The sequence below is a fragment of the Podarcis vaucheri genome (genome assembly GCF_965113315.1).
Source record: "Podarcis vaucheri genome assembly, chromosome: 9".
NCBI lineage: Eukaryota > Metazoa > Chordata > Lepidosauria > Squamata > Lacertidae > Podarcis > Podarcis vaucheri.
The window spans coordinates 37,705,455-37,722,501 of NC_138767.1; the positions used below are offsets into that span (position 1 = coordinate 37,705,455).

Here is a 17,047-nt window from a genome sequence, read left to right on the forward strand (position 1 = left end):
AAAAAGGGAAGCCTGGAACAACTCTTAATTGCTACAAACTTTTGTCAGTTATAAATAAAAACAAGCCCTTTCATGATAAATTTTGAAAATGCAATAGCTTCCTTGCAAGGGAAACTCTTGCTTTCTATGGATGAGACCTTACCTGGGAGGAAGACCACTACAGAGTCATCAGTGTTTGGTCTCTCTTCATAGTCCATCATAACCTGGGCAGAGCCTTGGCGGGTGTAGCAGCGGACTGTAGATTTATGATTAACATCACCACTACGGTAAATTATAGCTGCCAGTTGCCCATCTTTTTCATTCACTGTGTGTACAGGTTCCTTGAACTGGACTTTGGGTACTAGAGGGGAGGGAAGCATTCCAGCATCATGAGTTAGTCTTTTTATATCTCACTATGATCACCATATGATTCAGATTCATATGGGACCGTTTCATGGTAATTCATCACCTTTGTCTTACATTCATACTGAGAAAAAGTTAAAACGTTAAGTTCATATCAACAGTTACACAGGATTACTGATGTGCATATGCATGTGCATAATATAATTAGGTGTGTGTGTGTGTGTGTGTGTGTGTGTGTGTGTGTGCTGGGAGCACGAACATGGAAACCGCAGCAGTTCCTATGCATGTTTACTTGAAAGTAAGCCAAACTGTGTTCAATGGAACTTAATAAATGTGTTTGGGATTGCGGCCACAAACAACTTTCCCCTTAGTGAATTTTCTAGGCAATTGAAAGGTTGTAGAATCTATAGCACTTACAATCAGTGATGGTATCATTGATGAAAATGGTAGTTTTGCTTGGTTCCCCAAGAACTGCATTCATGGGCATACGGAGAACAAGTTCAAACTTTTCTGGTCCCTCAAGGACAGGCTGTCCTAAATCATCTAAGATGGTCACACGGAAAGTCTGCATATTTACACCAGGCGCAAAATCCAGGTTTCGGCTGATGCCAACGTAATCAACTCCAGCTACATAAGAAGCAAGAGGGACTATTTAGAATCACATCCATTATATTTTACAACTGTCTTGTTTATTTATTTATTCATTGAATTGTAGAGTTGGAAGGGATCCCAAGGATCATCTAGTCCAACTCCCTGCTTTGCAGGAACCTCAGCTAAATCATGCATGACAGGGGGCCACCCAACATCTGCTTAAAAAGGTACAAGGAGAGTCCACCACTTCTTGTGGATGTCTGTTCCACTGTCAAATAGCTCCTACCATCAGCAAAGTCTTCCTGATGTTTCGTTAGAATCTCCTTTCTTGTAACTTGGAAGCCATTGATTCAGGTCTTACCCTCCGGAGCAGGAGAAAACAAGCTTGCGCCATCTTCCATCTTTAGTTATTTGAAGACAGCCATGATATATCAGTCTCCTCTTTCCGAGGCTAAACATACCCAACTCCCTCAACAGTTCTTCATAGGGCTTGGTTCAAAGTGCTCATAGACCAGCCGTTTCATTATCTGTTCTAGGACATTTCCTGGAATCAACGTTAAGCTGACTGGTTGGTCACTTGAGTCTTACCTGAGTTTTCTTTCACCCTGCTTTTGAAGATGGGGATAACATTTGCCTTCCTCCACTCTGCAGGTACCTCATCTATTTTCCAATAATTCTCAGATATTATAGACAGAGGCTGATATTACATCTGCAAGCTCTTTAGTAGCTTTTAGTGCAGCTCATTAACAATTATTAACCATTACATTTATTTTTAGCAAATCAGATTTTTGTCTTATTATTATTCTTAAGTTAGGTGGATTAAACCAAATAAATTCCAAAGTTGCACTCTAAAAATAAAAATATTAAGTTCTCTTATAGTTTTGCCCATAATTCCACACTCTGGAATCACAATGTCTGAAGGAAACTGTTAGGGAGTATTGTGGGCAGCTATTTATTGAAAATGTGTGCTGAGATTTTCCTGGGAAAATCTGCATATGTCTGAATAATGCACAATGCAAAAGTATCTAGACTTAAAGATGACATCTGCACAGGGCAGAGATCAATATTGAGATACAGCACATTAGTAATGCCTCTTGGAAAAATCAGTTCACCTTCTGCAGATAATGGTTCTGTTTTCCTGGAGCGCACAGTGACAGTGGCTGCTTTAGACAGGTCAGTTCCAGTTCTCCAAACACGAACTTCGATGTGGCCAGCACTCTCAGCCACATGATATTCTGTGTCACCAAAGTAAAAAGCAGGTTCTAGATGCAGAACATAAAAAGGAGAAAAGAGATAAGAGCTCATCAATTTCCCAAAAGACAGTGATCAGGTAACAAACCTGTAACTTGCAAACTAATGAATCAACAGGGCAATCCTTTTAGGGAAATCTCGTCAGTAAAATGAGTTAGAACTACGCAACCAAAGGAACAAAATGAAGTAACTGATTTTTTAAAAAATGATTTTTGGCAATTAACAAAAATTGTTGCCAAAATAGAATCCTTTATTTACTATACACATGGTATTATTCTTCATTCCTCAAAGTGAAAGACTTGCCTTTTATCAGGGTGAATCCCAAAAGTTACAAATCAGGTCAGGGAAAAGGCCAGAGTGAAAATGGGCTTAAGTATTCACCCCATTGTTTAGTGTAAGAGATCAACCATCACAAGACTGACTGAAACTAGCCCTAATTTAGCAGCTCAGGACATTAATTAGCTGGGCAGGTGGATGGGGAATGTCTTCGTTTTCAATTAAAAGCAATTTCATTATACTTTGTCTAACACAGTGAATATAGCAACCTTTGGACTTCGTTTTTAAACTGCTATTCAGCTTAGTTCCAATGCAGCCCCACAAGGCAGCTCCTCTATCTTCATACAGACAATAATTGTGTCAGTCCTGCTTGAGGATGCTTACTTTGGTTTTCCTAGACTGAAGCACTCTAAAAACCTTTAAAATTGATTTAACTGGTGATCGGATATTAAAATATGAAGTTATATATTTTGTAGGCAACAACAGCTCTGAAGTACTGGCCCAGTCAGCCACAGAGAGTGTGTCTGGAAACAGTACTCTCTGTAAAGTCATACATTCACTTTTCATCTCACTCTGCTATGATTGCCTGGCTCGCACCTCAACATTTAGGCACTTTTATGCACAAAGAGAGGGACGCAAGTGGCGCTGTGGGTTAAACCACAGAGCCTAGGACTTGCCAATCAGAAGGTCGGCGGTTCAAATCCCCACAAAGGGGTGAGCTCCTGTTGCTCGGTCCCTGCTCCTGCCAACCTAGCAGTTCAAAAGCACGTCAAAGTGCAAGTAGATAAATAGGTACCGCTCCGGCGGGAAGGTAAACGGCGTTTCCGTGCGCTGCTCTGGTTCGCCAGAAGCGGCTTAGTCATGCTGGCCACATGACCCGGAAGATGTACGCCGGCTCCCTCGGCCAGTAAAGCGAGATGAGTGCCGCAACCCCAGAGTCGGTCACGACTGGACCTAATGGTCAGGGGTCCCTTTACCTTTACTATGCACAAAGAGGGGATATTTCCAGGGATGGCAGCAGGGGAGACAAGATTGTGGACAAATCCACAGATAGTGGACAACTGCAGGAGATGGAACGTCTCCTAGCCTAACCGTTTGCACAACACAGCACTTCACCGTAGGCAGCTGGTTCAGCTGTGAGCTGACCACCCAGGAGGCAATAATGGCAAAGAATGCCAAGCCAGCTCCTGACCAATTGGAGTTCAATTGTCAGTAGATACTTAAATAAAACATGGGGGGGGGAGGGAGACATTTCCTCCAAACCTAGGGTGCTTCTTGACAGGAGCTGAATATTACAAATGGGAGATGTCACCAATTATAACTGGCGACAGGCTGACGTTAAACTTAATTGGATTTTCTGAAGACAGCATAAATCTTGATTAAATGGGGGTGGGAATACAGGCTAGTACTTTGCTGCAGATTTTGTGTGTATGATGATAAAAAACACAGCTCTAATCCCACAATAAACATACGTCTGGAAGCACACATAGTTAAATGTTTATAAACCTGATTCCATGGTTGATGCTTATACTCTTTACAGATCCAATAGATGCTCTTCCAGGCACAGTAATAATATTGGCTAGGTGTTATCAGCTGCCCAGATTAGAACCAGCAGCTTTCATAGAATCAAAAAGCTAGAAGGGACCCCAAGGGCCCTTTGATCCAACCCCCTGCAATGCAGGTATCTTTTGCCCAACACGGGGTTCAAACCCACCACCCTGAGATTGAGAGCCTCATGCTCTACCAAGTGAGCTATCCACAGGGCTCTGTGCAGTTGGCCCGTGTAGTGAGCTGCCAGCTCCGGGACCTGAGTAACTTGACTCCACCCATACAAGCTCAACATTGCACTCTCTTTGCTTGGACAGGGACCTTCCCTGAGCATCAAGGTCTTCCTGGTGTCCCCCACCAAGCCCTGCATTCCTTGTCACTGACTGCTGGCATTGTTCCCGAGATCCAATTCCTAGCTTGGTCGCTCAGGTCTGACTTCTCGGTCAGTTCTTGGCTTCTGGATCACCTATGACAACTACTTTCAGCTCAGCCTTGACCCAAGTCATAATATAAGACAATTCTTTATACAAAATGTATAAAGAAAATGTTCCTTACATCCTATAAGATCAATGAAATCTGTCACATTGTGAAGACGGAAAGGGAAATACCTAAACTCTAATTGCAGACCTTACCTTATCAGCACACCTAAGTTTGCTGGTGGAATATCATACAGTCCCTGCCCAACAACGCTATGATTAGTGGTGCTAACACATTCACAATATTAGTGCCAATTTGGGTGAGAAAAATACTGCCAATTTGCCTCACTGGATATTTTGCCTATCTCCAAGTGAGCTGTCTGCAATATTTAGCTTCCTGCGATTTAGCAAACTGAACAAGGGACGAAATAAGAAATCAGAGGCAAAGGAATTGCTAGTTTCAAACACTGATAAGCAGCTTCAAACCATGTTGCAAATTGCAATGAACAGCTGTTGGTATATAAATGTCTGTGTTTCTGTTGCTATGCACATATGCCGTGAGATATTTATGTTGCAGATATTTTCATTTGTGCAGCCCTTGGCAATTAGGATCCATGCCATAAATACGTTTCAGAATAAATATATTTATATAAATATTTGTGGGCACACGGCCAGATCCTGATCTCACTCTCAGATCATTCTCCCAAAGGGCAACTCCCTCCCAGCATTTGCATTAGTGTAACTGTAACGAAGCACCTGCACATAATATCTAAAGCTTATGAGTACAACCCCCTATTTTCAACCCCCACCCCCTGTGGTGTGCCAATCACGAGAGCCCAAGCCATAATAGGATATAGTAGGAGAAGCACAAAATCATAGAAGTGTAGAGTTTGAAGGGACCCTGAGGGCCACGCAAGTCTAACTTCCTGCAATGTAGGAATCTCAATTAGATCATACATGACAGATGACCAGCCAATCTTGCAAGCATGGTCAAGACATCATGATGCCGGGGGGGAAAACCCCAGTTTCTTTTGTTTTGTGTATACTGTATGTCCACCACAGCACTGCCACTGGTGCAACTTCTATTCCTTTTAGTGGGGCTGTCCTGGGACGCCCACTGTAAGCACCACTAGAAAACAATGGCGGCTCAACAGTAACAGTTCCTGTTGCTTAATGAATTAAGCACAAAACGTGCATGCCTCAGTGTACAGAGCAGCGCAGGAGCCATTATATAGCATCCTCAACATTTTAATTAAATACAGTTACTCTTCCCATTCATACAAAAATTAATTAGGAGACTACTAAACAGACATGACTGGAGGCCTTCAGAACATGACCCTAGTCACGCCTCAGTTATTACAGGGATTTAATCACTTGTCTCTGAAATATAATCCACTCTTGCTAGATGGACCTAAACACACTGCCAGCAAGCTTTGAGGCGGAACCCACTAATAACTGGAAGAGAACAGAGGCCTATCTAACATATCTCCTCTGCTCTCTTGGCAAGACAACAACCCTTGTAGCTAGAGCTACACCCCACTCAGAAGAGAAAATAGGTGCTTTTCTTGTTCTTCATTTTCCATCTCTACCAAGAAAAGCCAATAATGCAAAATAAATAAAGCCAGGAAATTTTTACAATAAGGTAGTCCAGTAACAATGAAGTCATTTTTTCTTATGGCAGTGAAATATTCCACATGAACTTATTCTGCCCATGGTATCTCTAGAACAATCTTTCAAAGACAGGCCACAGCAAATAGGATAAATAATAAGAGCCTTTAAAGACTTTTCTCACTCAACAATTTCCTTAAGTAGGTGGCCAGATTGTGAAACAATTGCCACTAATGCCTTAATGAGCACACATCCAATAGCAGAAATGGTGTTAGAAGGAGCAGAGACCAACAGACTGAGGTTGCTTTTGTAATTTAGAACTCACTCTTCTCCTCTGCCTCTAGCAAAGCTTGGGACTCTTGCTATACAGCTACAAATGAAACATTTTAAGTGTGTTGCAAAGTGCATTATACAAATGTGACACTAGATGGTGATGGTGAGCTATGGCAAATTGAATATATTTCTCAAAACTTTTTTTTAAAAAAATTACAGCATTTTTTATATGTTTCTAGATTCCACCTTGGTTAGAAGGGAATCCCTTTATGGAATCAGAAACATTACCCCTGTGCAAGATTTGATACTGTTTATATGTTTCCGTGTGCTACTCTGGTTCGCCAGAAGCGGCTTAGTCATGCTGGCCACATGACCCGGATGCTGTACGCTGGCTCCCTCGGCCAATAAAGCGAGATGAGCGCTGCAACCCCAGAGTCGGCCACAACTGGACCTAATGGTCAGGGGTCCTTTTACCTTTACCTTATACAGTATGCTGTTATAAATATACAATGTTTCATTTTAAATTTAAAAACAAGGTATTTTAAACACATTTTCAAACGTTTCTTTATGAGGAAATTTATCAGCAGATAACAAAGTTTGTAAATTAAAAAGAAAATAAATTGAAAAAGTTACATTGCTCTGAAATATGTGAGCTAATGAAGCAGCAACTATAACAAAGAAGGTAATGCCTTTCCCCTAAAATCATTTTATTTACTTAGTATCATCCACAAATACATACAGTTTCTTAAGCTAACTCAACACTTCTTTTTTATGGCAGTGAAATCTTTTGAGCCAACCATTCATTTAAAATCTATTTCTGTTTTCCTCAAAGAAGACTTTACTGTGTTTACTCAGGCTATCTGGATAACCTTGTTGTTCCCTTGATTATTTAAAAACACAAGCACTGGACCCAAAACCTGTTCCACCTGCCATGCCACTTAAACATTCCTCTAGTAGAGAACCATGGTAAGATTTCCGCTTCCTTATAAAATCACAAGTTGTTTGCATCTCTGTCTTCAAAGCTCATAACCGTACAACTGGATCCTTTGTTCAGCTACACATGATCAGAAGGCATGCTTCTGAAGAACAAGAAAATAACACAGAACCCACAGTTTACTACTAGTGTATGATCAAGGGCTTGCTGCAAATGCCATATTATTCAGCCGTATCTAGAAAACCAAGATCAAAGGATTGGCTTTTTGTCTTGACTACCTGTTTATGAAGCTTTTTTTAAAAAGGAATCATCAACAGCTGGCACCTGTGATGTTACAGATCAACAGGTCACCGATTACCTTTTGAAATTCAATTTAAGCATTTCCTTTATCAAGCACATGTCTTACTTAAAATAATTTAATGTGGAACATACATGAATATTCTGACAGAACCTTTGGTTTGCTGTCCTTGCAATAGCATGAATCTGCATCACCAATATGCAGAACTCCAGTTGGATCAAGTATTTATACAGGTATACCTCATTTTATTTCACACTACTTTACTGCTCTTCAAAAATATCGTGGGGTTTTGTTTTTTTTAAAAAAAAACACAAACTGAAGGACTTGGAGACAAGGATGCAGGAACCTGTCCCTGCTGCAAAGCAACTCCTGCTGCACCTTACAAGGACATGGGCGCAGCTGCAGGCAAGACCGTGCATCAGAAAAAAGATTATGACTTGCTGAAGGCTCAGGTGATGGTTAGCATTTTTTAAATTAAGCCATGTACATTGCTTTTGTAAAATGTAATGCTATTGCACATTTAATAGACCACAATATAATGTAAACATAACTTTGATATGCAATGGGAAACAAACAAACAAAAATGTGTTACTCACTTTATTGCATTATTTGCTTTATTGTGGTGGCATGAAGCGAACTCACAATATATCTGAGGTATGCCTGTATTGACTTTAGCCTAGACACCTGTAGCTTACTCTACTTTCTGGCCCCATCAACTGTTCATCAGGGATGAATGGAGATCCTTGCATACAGCGCATACAATTGATACTCATGGTTTCCTGACCAGTTTTTTAGGCTCTTGTCCTGCAATATACCCATTAGGCTGGGGACGGGGGGTGGTGGGAGAAGCTAAATGGTGCATATTGTACAAAGGAATAAAACTTGCTGTGTGCTTTCCCCTCCTGCAGGTCAAGCCCAGATTTCCATCACCTTTGAGAATGGGGTGCAATGAATCATGATTGAGCAGCCTGTTCTGATTTTTCTTGATACTTTAGAAATGTTTAGAAAACATTGCACGTGCATTTATAAAATCAAATGTATATTCATGACTTTAAGAAAACAAAAAAGGAGTAACAATTGTAGTTTGTTTGTAATATCACTGATTTCCTGTCAACCTTCACAATGCAGAGCCAGTTTCTGCTGTGAACACACAAAAGTGACTTCCCCTGAGATCCGTCCAGGAGAGCAGGTTGGCAGCACATCACTCCCAGAGTCCCAGAATCCAGGTCTTTCCGCAGTCTAATGCCCCACAGTGTGCGTTGCTGCACATTGTCAAAATGAAAGACAACATCAAAACTCAAAGAAACCAGGACTTAAAAGAGTGCTCCCTAACTTAAAAAACCAATGCCATGCTATATATACCAATAGCAAACACATTCTCCAAGTGTGCGTCTTCATGCAGCTCAAACATCATCACCCACATGCAAGAGGAAAGTATCATGATGGTCTAAAGTTTGAAGAAGTACAAAAAAATTGTTTGAACAAAAATCCTAAAGGGGAGGGGGGAGATTGCATTTTATTCCTCACAGGGCTTCTGTTCCCAGCAACCTTAACCAATTATGGTTCCCCAGTTTCAGGGGTGTGAGAGTTAAATGTACGGTGTGTGCAGGCAGCCATTTCTCACTTCTGTGTTGATCCCCATAAGGAGGCATTAGATGCTTGGGAAACAGGATAAATTTTGGGATCTTGGGAGCGACTGCTGCCATTGTTCAGAGCTCCTTTCCCTGCATTCAGCTGCCCTCAATTTGAAACGCATTGAAATGGCATAATAGGATCAGTGGCAATACTGAACAGCCCAGCTTAACAATCCGGTGTTAATAATGGATAGAGATCTCACATCTGAATTTCCATATGATTTCCTACTTAGATGTCAAGGCCCATCAGATCCAAATATACGGTTTTCCTGCCCAGATAGAGCAAAGAAACATGATATTCCAAGCATTTTAATCTTCACTTTAAATTTAGTTTTTATTCAAGGTTGGCTTTTTTTTACCACTTAATATTATCTCTTTCAAGCTCTAATACCAGATTTACAGAAAGGAAATACTATGTATAATTACTTTATTGTTGAGTGAATGACAGATGGGTATCAGATAGTGATCTCTCTGAATTACAGTATTGTCTTCTCTCAGAACAATTTTTCTCTCTCCCTCAGCCACCACTCAGACACCATATGGAAATAATTGCAGTTCTATAGCTTTCTCTCCTTCAATAAACCTTAGAACATTAGTTAGGTGACAACAGTTGAATTTATTTATTTCTGTCGCAGAACTGATACGCCCAGAAAAAGATCAAGCCATACACAGTTTTGTAGATTTCACTAACATGACGCAGCAGAAATATTTTACAGTGGATATTTTAAAAATAATTTTATAAGCAAATACAGTTTTTAAAATATACAAATAATGAAAAGACAATTTACTTACCTTCAAGGTCTGGTGCCTTTGTGAGATGGTGTCTGCTTCGCACCATGATCCAGTGTGGAACATGGCAGAAGGTGTTTTCCCAGGCTCCAAACTGGCCTCACGCTGGCCTGGGAAGTGGATGCTAGCCTGTCCAACATCTGGCCAATCACAGCCAGGCTGGATGCAGGGCTCTACCCAGGGGGCAGTCCCAACTGAGCCAAAAAGTTTCACTCTAGTCCGCTTCTGGGGTATTTAAGCCTGGCCTGCCTCAATAATGAAAAGGTAATTTACAATGTTCATTCATTGTTCCTCCTTGTGCCAGCCAGTTTTTGTCAACCTGGTACCTACTCTCATCAGCCCCCAACAGCATGGAACCAGGTCAACAAAGGCTGGACTTGACTCTAACACAAAGAAGAAAACTGCAGTGAACTTTGTAAATAATACCTGTAGTGGAATGTATATTTATACTGCTTTAAACACTCTTAAAGTTTATTTTACTGACAATATCTGTGCACAAATCTCATCATAATGGATTTGTAAAATGCCACCGCCACAAAAAAATCTTTGATAAATACTTTATGATAAATTTCTGTATTTATCTATGAACATTGCCATGAGATAAATTTTTCCTTATCCAAAGTTCTGCTCTCTTTTCTAACACCGCCTAATCTGTCAAGCTGATGATTATATTCTGTTGTTCAGTTTTCCAACTTAATTACCCAATTTAAATTATTTTCCCTCTGTTTTCAACACTGACATGCAAGACTAATTTGCAGACCACACTAAACTATGTTTAACAAGATGTGCACAAGCAGGGATTGACCTGCCATGACTTCAGGGCTCATGTCCCCACCCATGCACAGAGAGGAGGACTTTGGCAGTTTTAAGTTTCACTTTTAAAGTTGGCTTGTTGTGTTGTTCAGGTCAGGGGTTGCGGTTCACAACAAACAAGCCAGTTTCAGAAACCACGGTTTGAAGTTTTGAAAGTGACCAGAGATTGTTTCAAGTCAAGATCCCTTGTCCAGATGACATTTCAAGTTGAGATTCAGAAGAAAGCTGCTTAAGGCTTCTCCCAACTGCATGAGGCTCCAAGGCATGCTGTGACTTCTTCATGTGTCACTAAACCATGGTTTAGAAAGATGTGCAAACTGAGAATGGCAATTAAGTACCAAGGAGAAAGTGGGCAGCCTTACTTCCTCTACAACATAAAGTATCTATATATTTAACTATTAATTTATAACATCTCTATTTTGTAACATTATTATTCAATCTGCATTTGCCCTTTTTTAACAAAAGAAAACAAAAACCTCTTTGGTTTCCAGACTCATTCCTTTGATTACTATATAGTTGACATAAATCTTATTCCTAATCTTTGCTGTTTTTATGTTTGAAATAATATGCAAGTGGAGAAAAAAACCTACTTTCTAGTATGAATTATAGTGGCATGAATAGTATGCATAATTAATTTAATCTTCATTTAAGATTTGCCAAACACATGTCATTTCTTAGCTGGAAATGTTGGAACACCTTAGGAAGATGTGCACAACTTGAATACTAATTTGATTTGTCTAATTTTTCATTTATCACTCATTAAAATCTTCTGCCACTATTAATTTTCCCTCCCTCCACTTATCTGCATTTCTAACTAATCTCTCTGTTACTTTGTGTGTGAAGAGACTAATCTTCACATCTTTTTTTAGCAGTGAAAATGTACCTTTCATGAAGTCCTTTACTTGAAAGATCTATCTAACAACTCTTACCATAAGTAAAAGTAAAAATAAAAAATCGAAGTTTTTTCCTTTTAAAGAAAATGTGATGTGGGAAAGGTACGATAAATACAGATAAACCTTTTGCTGCAAGTTTTGGATAATAAAAAGGGCTACTGCTACCCTATGCTTTGATATCCATTTCTGAAATGTTATTACTATATATTTGGGTTACTTCCTATTTCCAAACCTTCTGTTAGTTTTGTCAGTCTTGATATCTTGATTTGCGTTCAGTCTAACACAATACGTAAGCAAATCAAGTATGCTAGCATATTGCCACTTTCCATACTTCTAATCCAAATATCATTTCCTAGTTTTGTACCATAACCTTATCCCCTGTTCCTTTTCCCATATAAGATTTTTTTCAAGCAGCCTGAAGGTCTCATCTAAATTTTCCTGTTTTAGCTTCTGTTGTTTTTAACCTTTTGTCTTCTATATTGCTTACCTATTATTTCAACATTTTCTCTATAGCAGCAATATGTCCTCAATCCTTGTTAGTTTATTACCGAATTTATTTTCTGTTGTATTGTCTTCATTCTCCCTCTCCAATGCACACTACAAAATGAAAGAAGCTTTTTCATGTTTGTCCAATATGGCTCAGAACTGCTGGAGTTCCCCTGCAACTGCCTGCACTCAGAAGATTCCTCTCCAAAGAAAATCCTACATGCCAAATAGGTTTTTTTAAGAATACAGTAATCCAGAAAACACTTGTAAGCGCTTTTAACAGTCACCTCACTCTAAGCAAAGCACTGAAACCAACAACTGGTCAGCTGAACTACTTACATGCTTAATACTGTGCACAAATGAAACAGAAGACAGACAGCTCTATGCCGAAGTCAGACAAGCAGACTATCCTGACGCCAATTCAAGTTGAGATAAGAAACACACTGCGGAACATTAGTTATTGTGCCCATTAATGTCGTTAGTTTTGAGACAAGTACACAGCATGGGAAGCTGCTTCATCCGTTGTTGCCAAGTGGACTTTTCAGGAAGTCAAGGAAACCCTGGCCTTCAAAGTCTGGGAAAGAAAGTAATTCTCTACTTTTCACAATGGCTTAATTCCCTCTTTATTCTGCTTTCCTGTTAAGCAAAATAGGATAAAGAAGCAGGGATGCAATGCAAGTGGAAAATATAATGGCCTTTGGACAAGTTCTGTCTAGTTAAAAGGCCATTATGGCTTGATTAACTCCACTCACTGGGGATTTCTCTGGGCCATTCTCTTCCTTTCTCCGCTGAGGAAACAAAAATATTGTCTTTCAGCCTATTTGTTTGCTAGTATCTGTCCCAAGTCCTTGAATTTCTAGAGAGTATGCAATCGGCATTTGATCAAAAAGTTGTTTTCTAGTTTGAATTAACACCAGAATGTCATTTAAAACCAAGTGGTAGGTTTTGATATTTGCACAGAGAAAGTCGGTCTCAAAATATTTATTGTTCAAGGAAGTTAAGTGCCCATCATTTAATGGGCACTGCTGAGTCTCGGGGGGGGGGGATGAGGAGAACTGATGTATACTCACATCTATTAAAATAATAAATGCACTGTTCCTGATCTTACACATTAGATATTACACAAAGCCTGCTCAGAGTGTTGATAATGAAAAAGGATTAACTCCTTGTTTTGTAAAGACCTGAATTTAAAAGCCTTCTTTCATAACGAGAACCAGTTCTGTGTTCTTACAAACCTGTGGCATTATGGCACACTGACCAACTTTTTAACCTGCATAAATTTGCATTTTTAATTGACACTGCACAGACATGAACGTACCTCTCATCTTTTAAAACAAACATCAGCTCGGGGTTCACACAACTTATTGTGTTGGATTCAGGGTTCCTCCCATGCTGGGATCCAGCAGAAGCCTATGCTGAAGAAAGGAGGGAGGAGGCAACTGCCATTAATTCCTCCCTCCTCTTGCGCTATCTACAAACAACTTTTCAGGGGCCACAAGTCATTGCATGGAGAAGGAGGAGTTAGCAAAAGCTGTCCTCCCCCCCGCCCCCCCTTTCTGCCACTCACAGAACCCTAAAGCCAACCAATTGTAAATGCGTCTCAGACAGGAGCTGTCTGGAAATTTCATTTTGTACTAGGGGGAAAAAAGGATTCTTATAACCTGATCTTCAGTGCAGCTGCTTTGAAGTAAGCGGAATATAGAAATGATGAAGGGTGCTTACTTCCATGAGTGTGCACAGCTGCAACATTACAGAAATCCAAATTAAAAAGCAACAAGTCCTGGCAACATATTGTTATCATTGGGTTGGATTCAGTCGAGGTTAGTTGCACATATGTCCCATTCTTCTGAATGGGAACTGACTATCATTTCACGCTGCTTCCAATAAAGCCTTAGGTTCAACTCACAATCCAGATCTAACCCATTTTGTTTCCATAGAATATAACATATAGGACATATAATTCTATCTAAAATGCAGAATGTGGAATGTTTAGAACTTATATAACAATGCTTTTTAAAAGCCCATTATTAACTTAAGAAGTAGTCGCTAATACATTTTTACCATAACCTACTTCTAAGAGGAAGCAGGGGGTTATTCAGGAACAAGGAACAGCTTACTGAAATACTTGACTAGGGCCTCAATCTTGATCATAATATATCTAGCTAAAATAAGAAAAACGTGAAAAATGCATTTCGTACCATAAAGTTTGATGAAGCAGGTCTCTGATGTGGACCTTTCTACTCACCATCATCTCTGTCAGCTAAAATGGTTACTTTGGTGCTGGGGAATTCCGTTCCAATTTGTCCGCCCATTGGCATACTTAATGTGACGTTGAAAGTTTCATCTTCCTCATAAAGCGAATCATCAATAATGATGACACGGCAGGTTTTCTCAGTCTCATCCTTGTCAAAGCGAATGAGGCTAGTATGGTCTTCAGGACGAGAAATGTAGTCTGAGTAAGACAAGACAGTGGAGGGAATCGTGCCTGTGGCAGATCCTAAAAAAGGGGGTGGCAAAGGAATGAAAAGCATTAGAATGATGAGAGCAATAATTTGGAGAAGCAGAATATTAAATCATCCTTTCCCTTCAAACTCCAATCTTCAGTTTTTTCTATAAAATAAAAACCCCACCAGTTATGAGCCTTAAAAAACCCTCATTCTCTCTGCTTAACAATATGAATGACATGATCATGACTTTTCGTAATGTGCCAGTTTCCTGTTCTCCACAGCTGTGGTTCATCCCCCAAGCAACCTCTTTTGCTGGTTTCAGGGATCATGTGATGGTAAGAAACCATTCAAAGTTTGCTGTGACTCAGCAAGCTTATCAACACTGCCCAGACAACCTGTGGGGCAGACCAGTGACCACCATGGACTGGGAATGGGGAGGAGCTTCTCACGAGCTCTTGTGAGGGCAACTACATCTCATGTGGCTTACTGGGCTCTCACAAAGCAGCAGGGTGGTGGAAACCTTTGAAAGGACCAGCCATCATCCTTCTCATCTTTGTTCCCTCTACCCTTGGGCTGAGGTAAACTTGGGATTTCTTGCATTTGCAAACTGTGGAGCCTTTTCCATAGTTTTACCACTTTCCTTGCTCCTAACAAACAATGTTTGCAGGAAAATATGGCTACAGTAGATGCTTGGTCTCATGGAATTAACCATAAGAAGAGCTCTTAATCATAAAAGGGTTTCTCTGTTCTTCTTTTGGTTTCCAAACATTCATCAGGTGATAGTCAGTTTTTCCTCTGCAACTACGAATGCTGAAATTCTTACAACTCAAACATGTTCTTTTCCAAGTTAGAAATTACACTCACTGAAATTACAGGCAGGATCAGTCACAAGGACAAAAATTGCAATAGGGAAAGCAGTCAAATTCTGCACTAGTTGCCATTTATCTTTTAAGGTATGCATTAAATTTGCTATGAACACCTCTCCCCACCAGAAAATCTGGCTGTGTGTAGCACAGTACTGTATAACAAAATCAATCTGTGTACGAGATCAACTGTAGTTTTTCACTAAAAGGTTCATAGTTTGAACAACATAAATTATTTTATTGTCACTGCTAGCTGTATGTCTTAATATCTTCAAATTAATAGCCACAATAGCAAATGAACTGGGTTCACCAAAATTATCATTATCTTGAGGAAAGATATATTAGTCTTTGAAATACTTTTTTACATGCACCACTGCTCTACCAAGTCACATTATGCTTACTGTCAGTGAAGCTGCAGAGGTACAATCAAAGGTGTTTGTGTATACTATTATATACACATTTCAACTTTCCCCTGAAGCAGCCACATGTAGCAAGATTCAAATATTTGTTGTAACAGAATTAAATTCATTGTAAAAGCTATAAATCTGTGTATGTGGTAAACAATGTAGTACCTTGATAAGAAAAAAAATAAACCTCCCCCATCCCCCTCATCATACTTCTAAAGCACATTGAAATGTGTTTTAAATGTATGATACGTAGACAGCCAAAGACAAAAATCTAGAGGGTTTTCACAAGCCATCTACCGTATTTTTCGCCCTATAGAACACACCGGCCCATAGGATGCACCTAGATTGGGGGGGGATTTATTCCCCCCCCTCGGCGCGGGGCTGGAGCGGGGGGAGCTCGGGCTTCCCCCGACACCAGCCCCCAGAACAGGACCCAGAGCGATGCCGAAGCTGCGTGCAGCTTCGGCATCGCTCTGGGAGCTTGCGGGGCTTGAGGAGGGGGAAGCCCTCCGCCAGCCTTCTAACCAAGTTGGGGGACAGCGGGAAAGGCGCGCTGCGCCTCTCCCGCTGTCCCCCGAGTTTGCGGGGCTGGCGACGGGGAGGAGCAGGCTTCTCCCCCCCGCCAGCCTTCTAACCAAGTTGGGGGACAGCGGGAAAGGCGCGCTGCGCCTCCCCGCTGTCCCCCGAGCTTGTGGGGCTGGCGGTGGGGCTCTCCTGAAGCCTGGAGAGGGAGAGGGGTCGGTGCGCACTGACCCATCTCGCTCTCCAGGTTTCAGCAAAAGCCTGCATTCGCCCCATAGGACGCACACACATTTCTCCTTCATTTTTGGAGGGGGAAAAGTGCGTCCTATAGGGCGAAAAATACGGTAAGACTCAATTCAAAAAGAGTCCAATCCTCCTTAAAACAAATTTGGAATATTTGAATATTTGCTTTCAAAATCATATTATGTTAAATTATTCTTCTGCTGAAGGGGTGCAAGGGCCCCTTCTAACATTTGGTAGGTGGCAAACAAGACAGTCACCTCAATCCAGCATAATGGGCTGGGACAGTGCTGATCACCTCACAGCCAGTTGCCTGCATCACTGCTGCATACTAGGATGAAATGGGGGAGCAGGGAGGCAGTGGTGAGGCTGGGATGGTGCAAATGAACTAGTAGGAGAGAATTGGCTCTGTTGGT

At 40.7% G+C, this 17,047-nt stretch overlaps 1 protein-coding gene across 2 annotated transcripts in view; it reads right to left on the minus strand.

Annotated features, from left to right (window-relative positions):
• FREM3 (FRAS1 related extracellular matrix 3) overlaps positions 1-17,047 on the minus strand; it is an 87,558-nt gene that overhangs the window by 18,546 nt on the left and 51,965 nt on the right. For both annotated transcript variants that reach the window (XM_082237530.1, XM_082237531.1), the window contains exons 6-9: positions 14,398-14,649; positions 2,046-2,195; positions 760-969; positions 143-340 (exon numbers count right to left, since the gene is read on the minus strand). In XM_082237530.1, the coding sequence (XP_082093656.1) occupies positions 143-340; positions 760-969; positions 2,046-2,195; positions 14,398-14,649 (810 nt within the window). The remainder of the gene's footprint in view (positions 1-142; positions 341-759; positions 970-2,045; positions 2,196-14,397; positions 14,650-17,047) is intronic.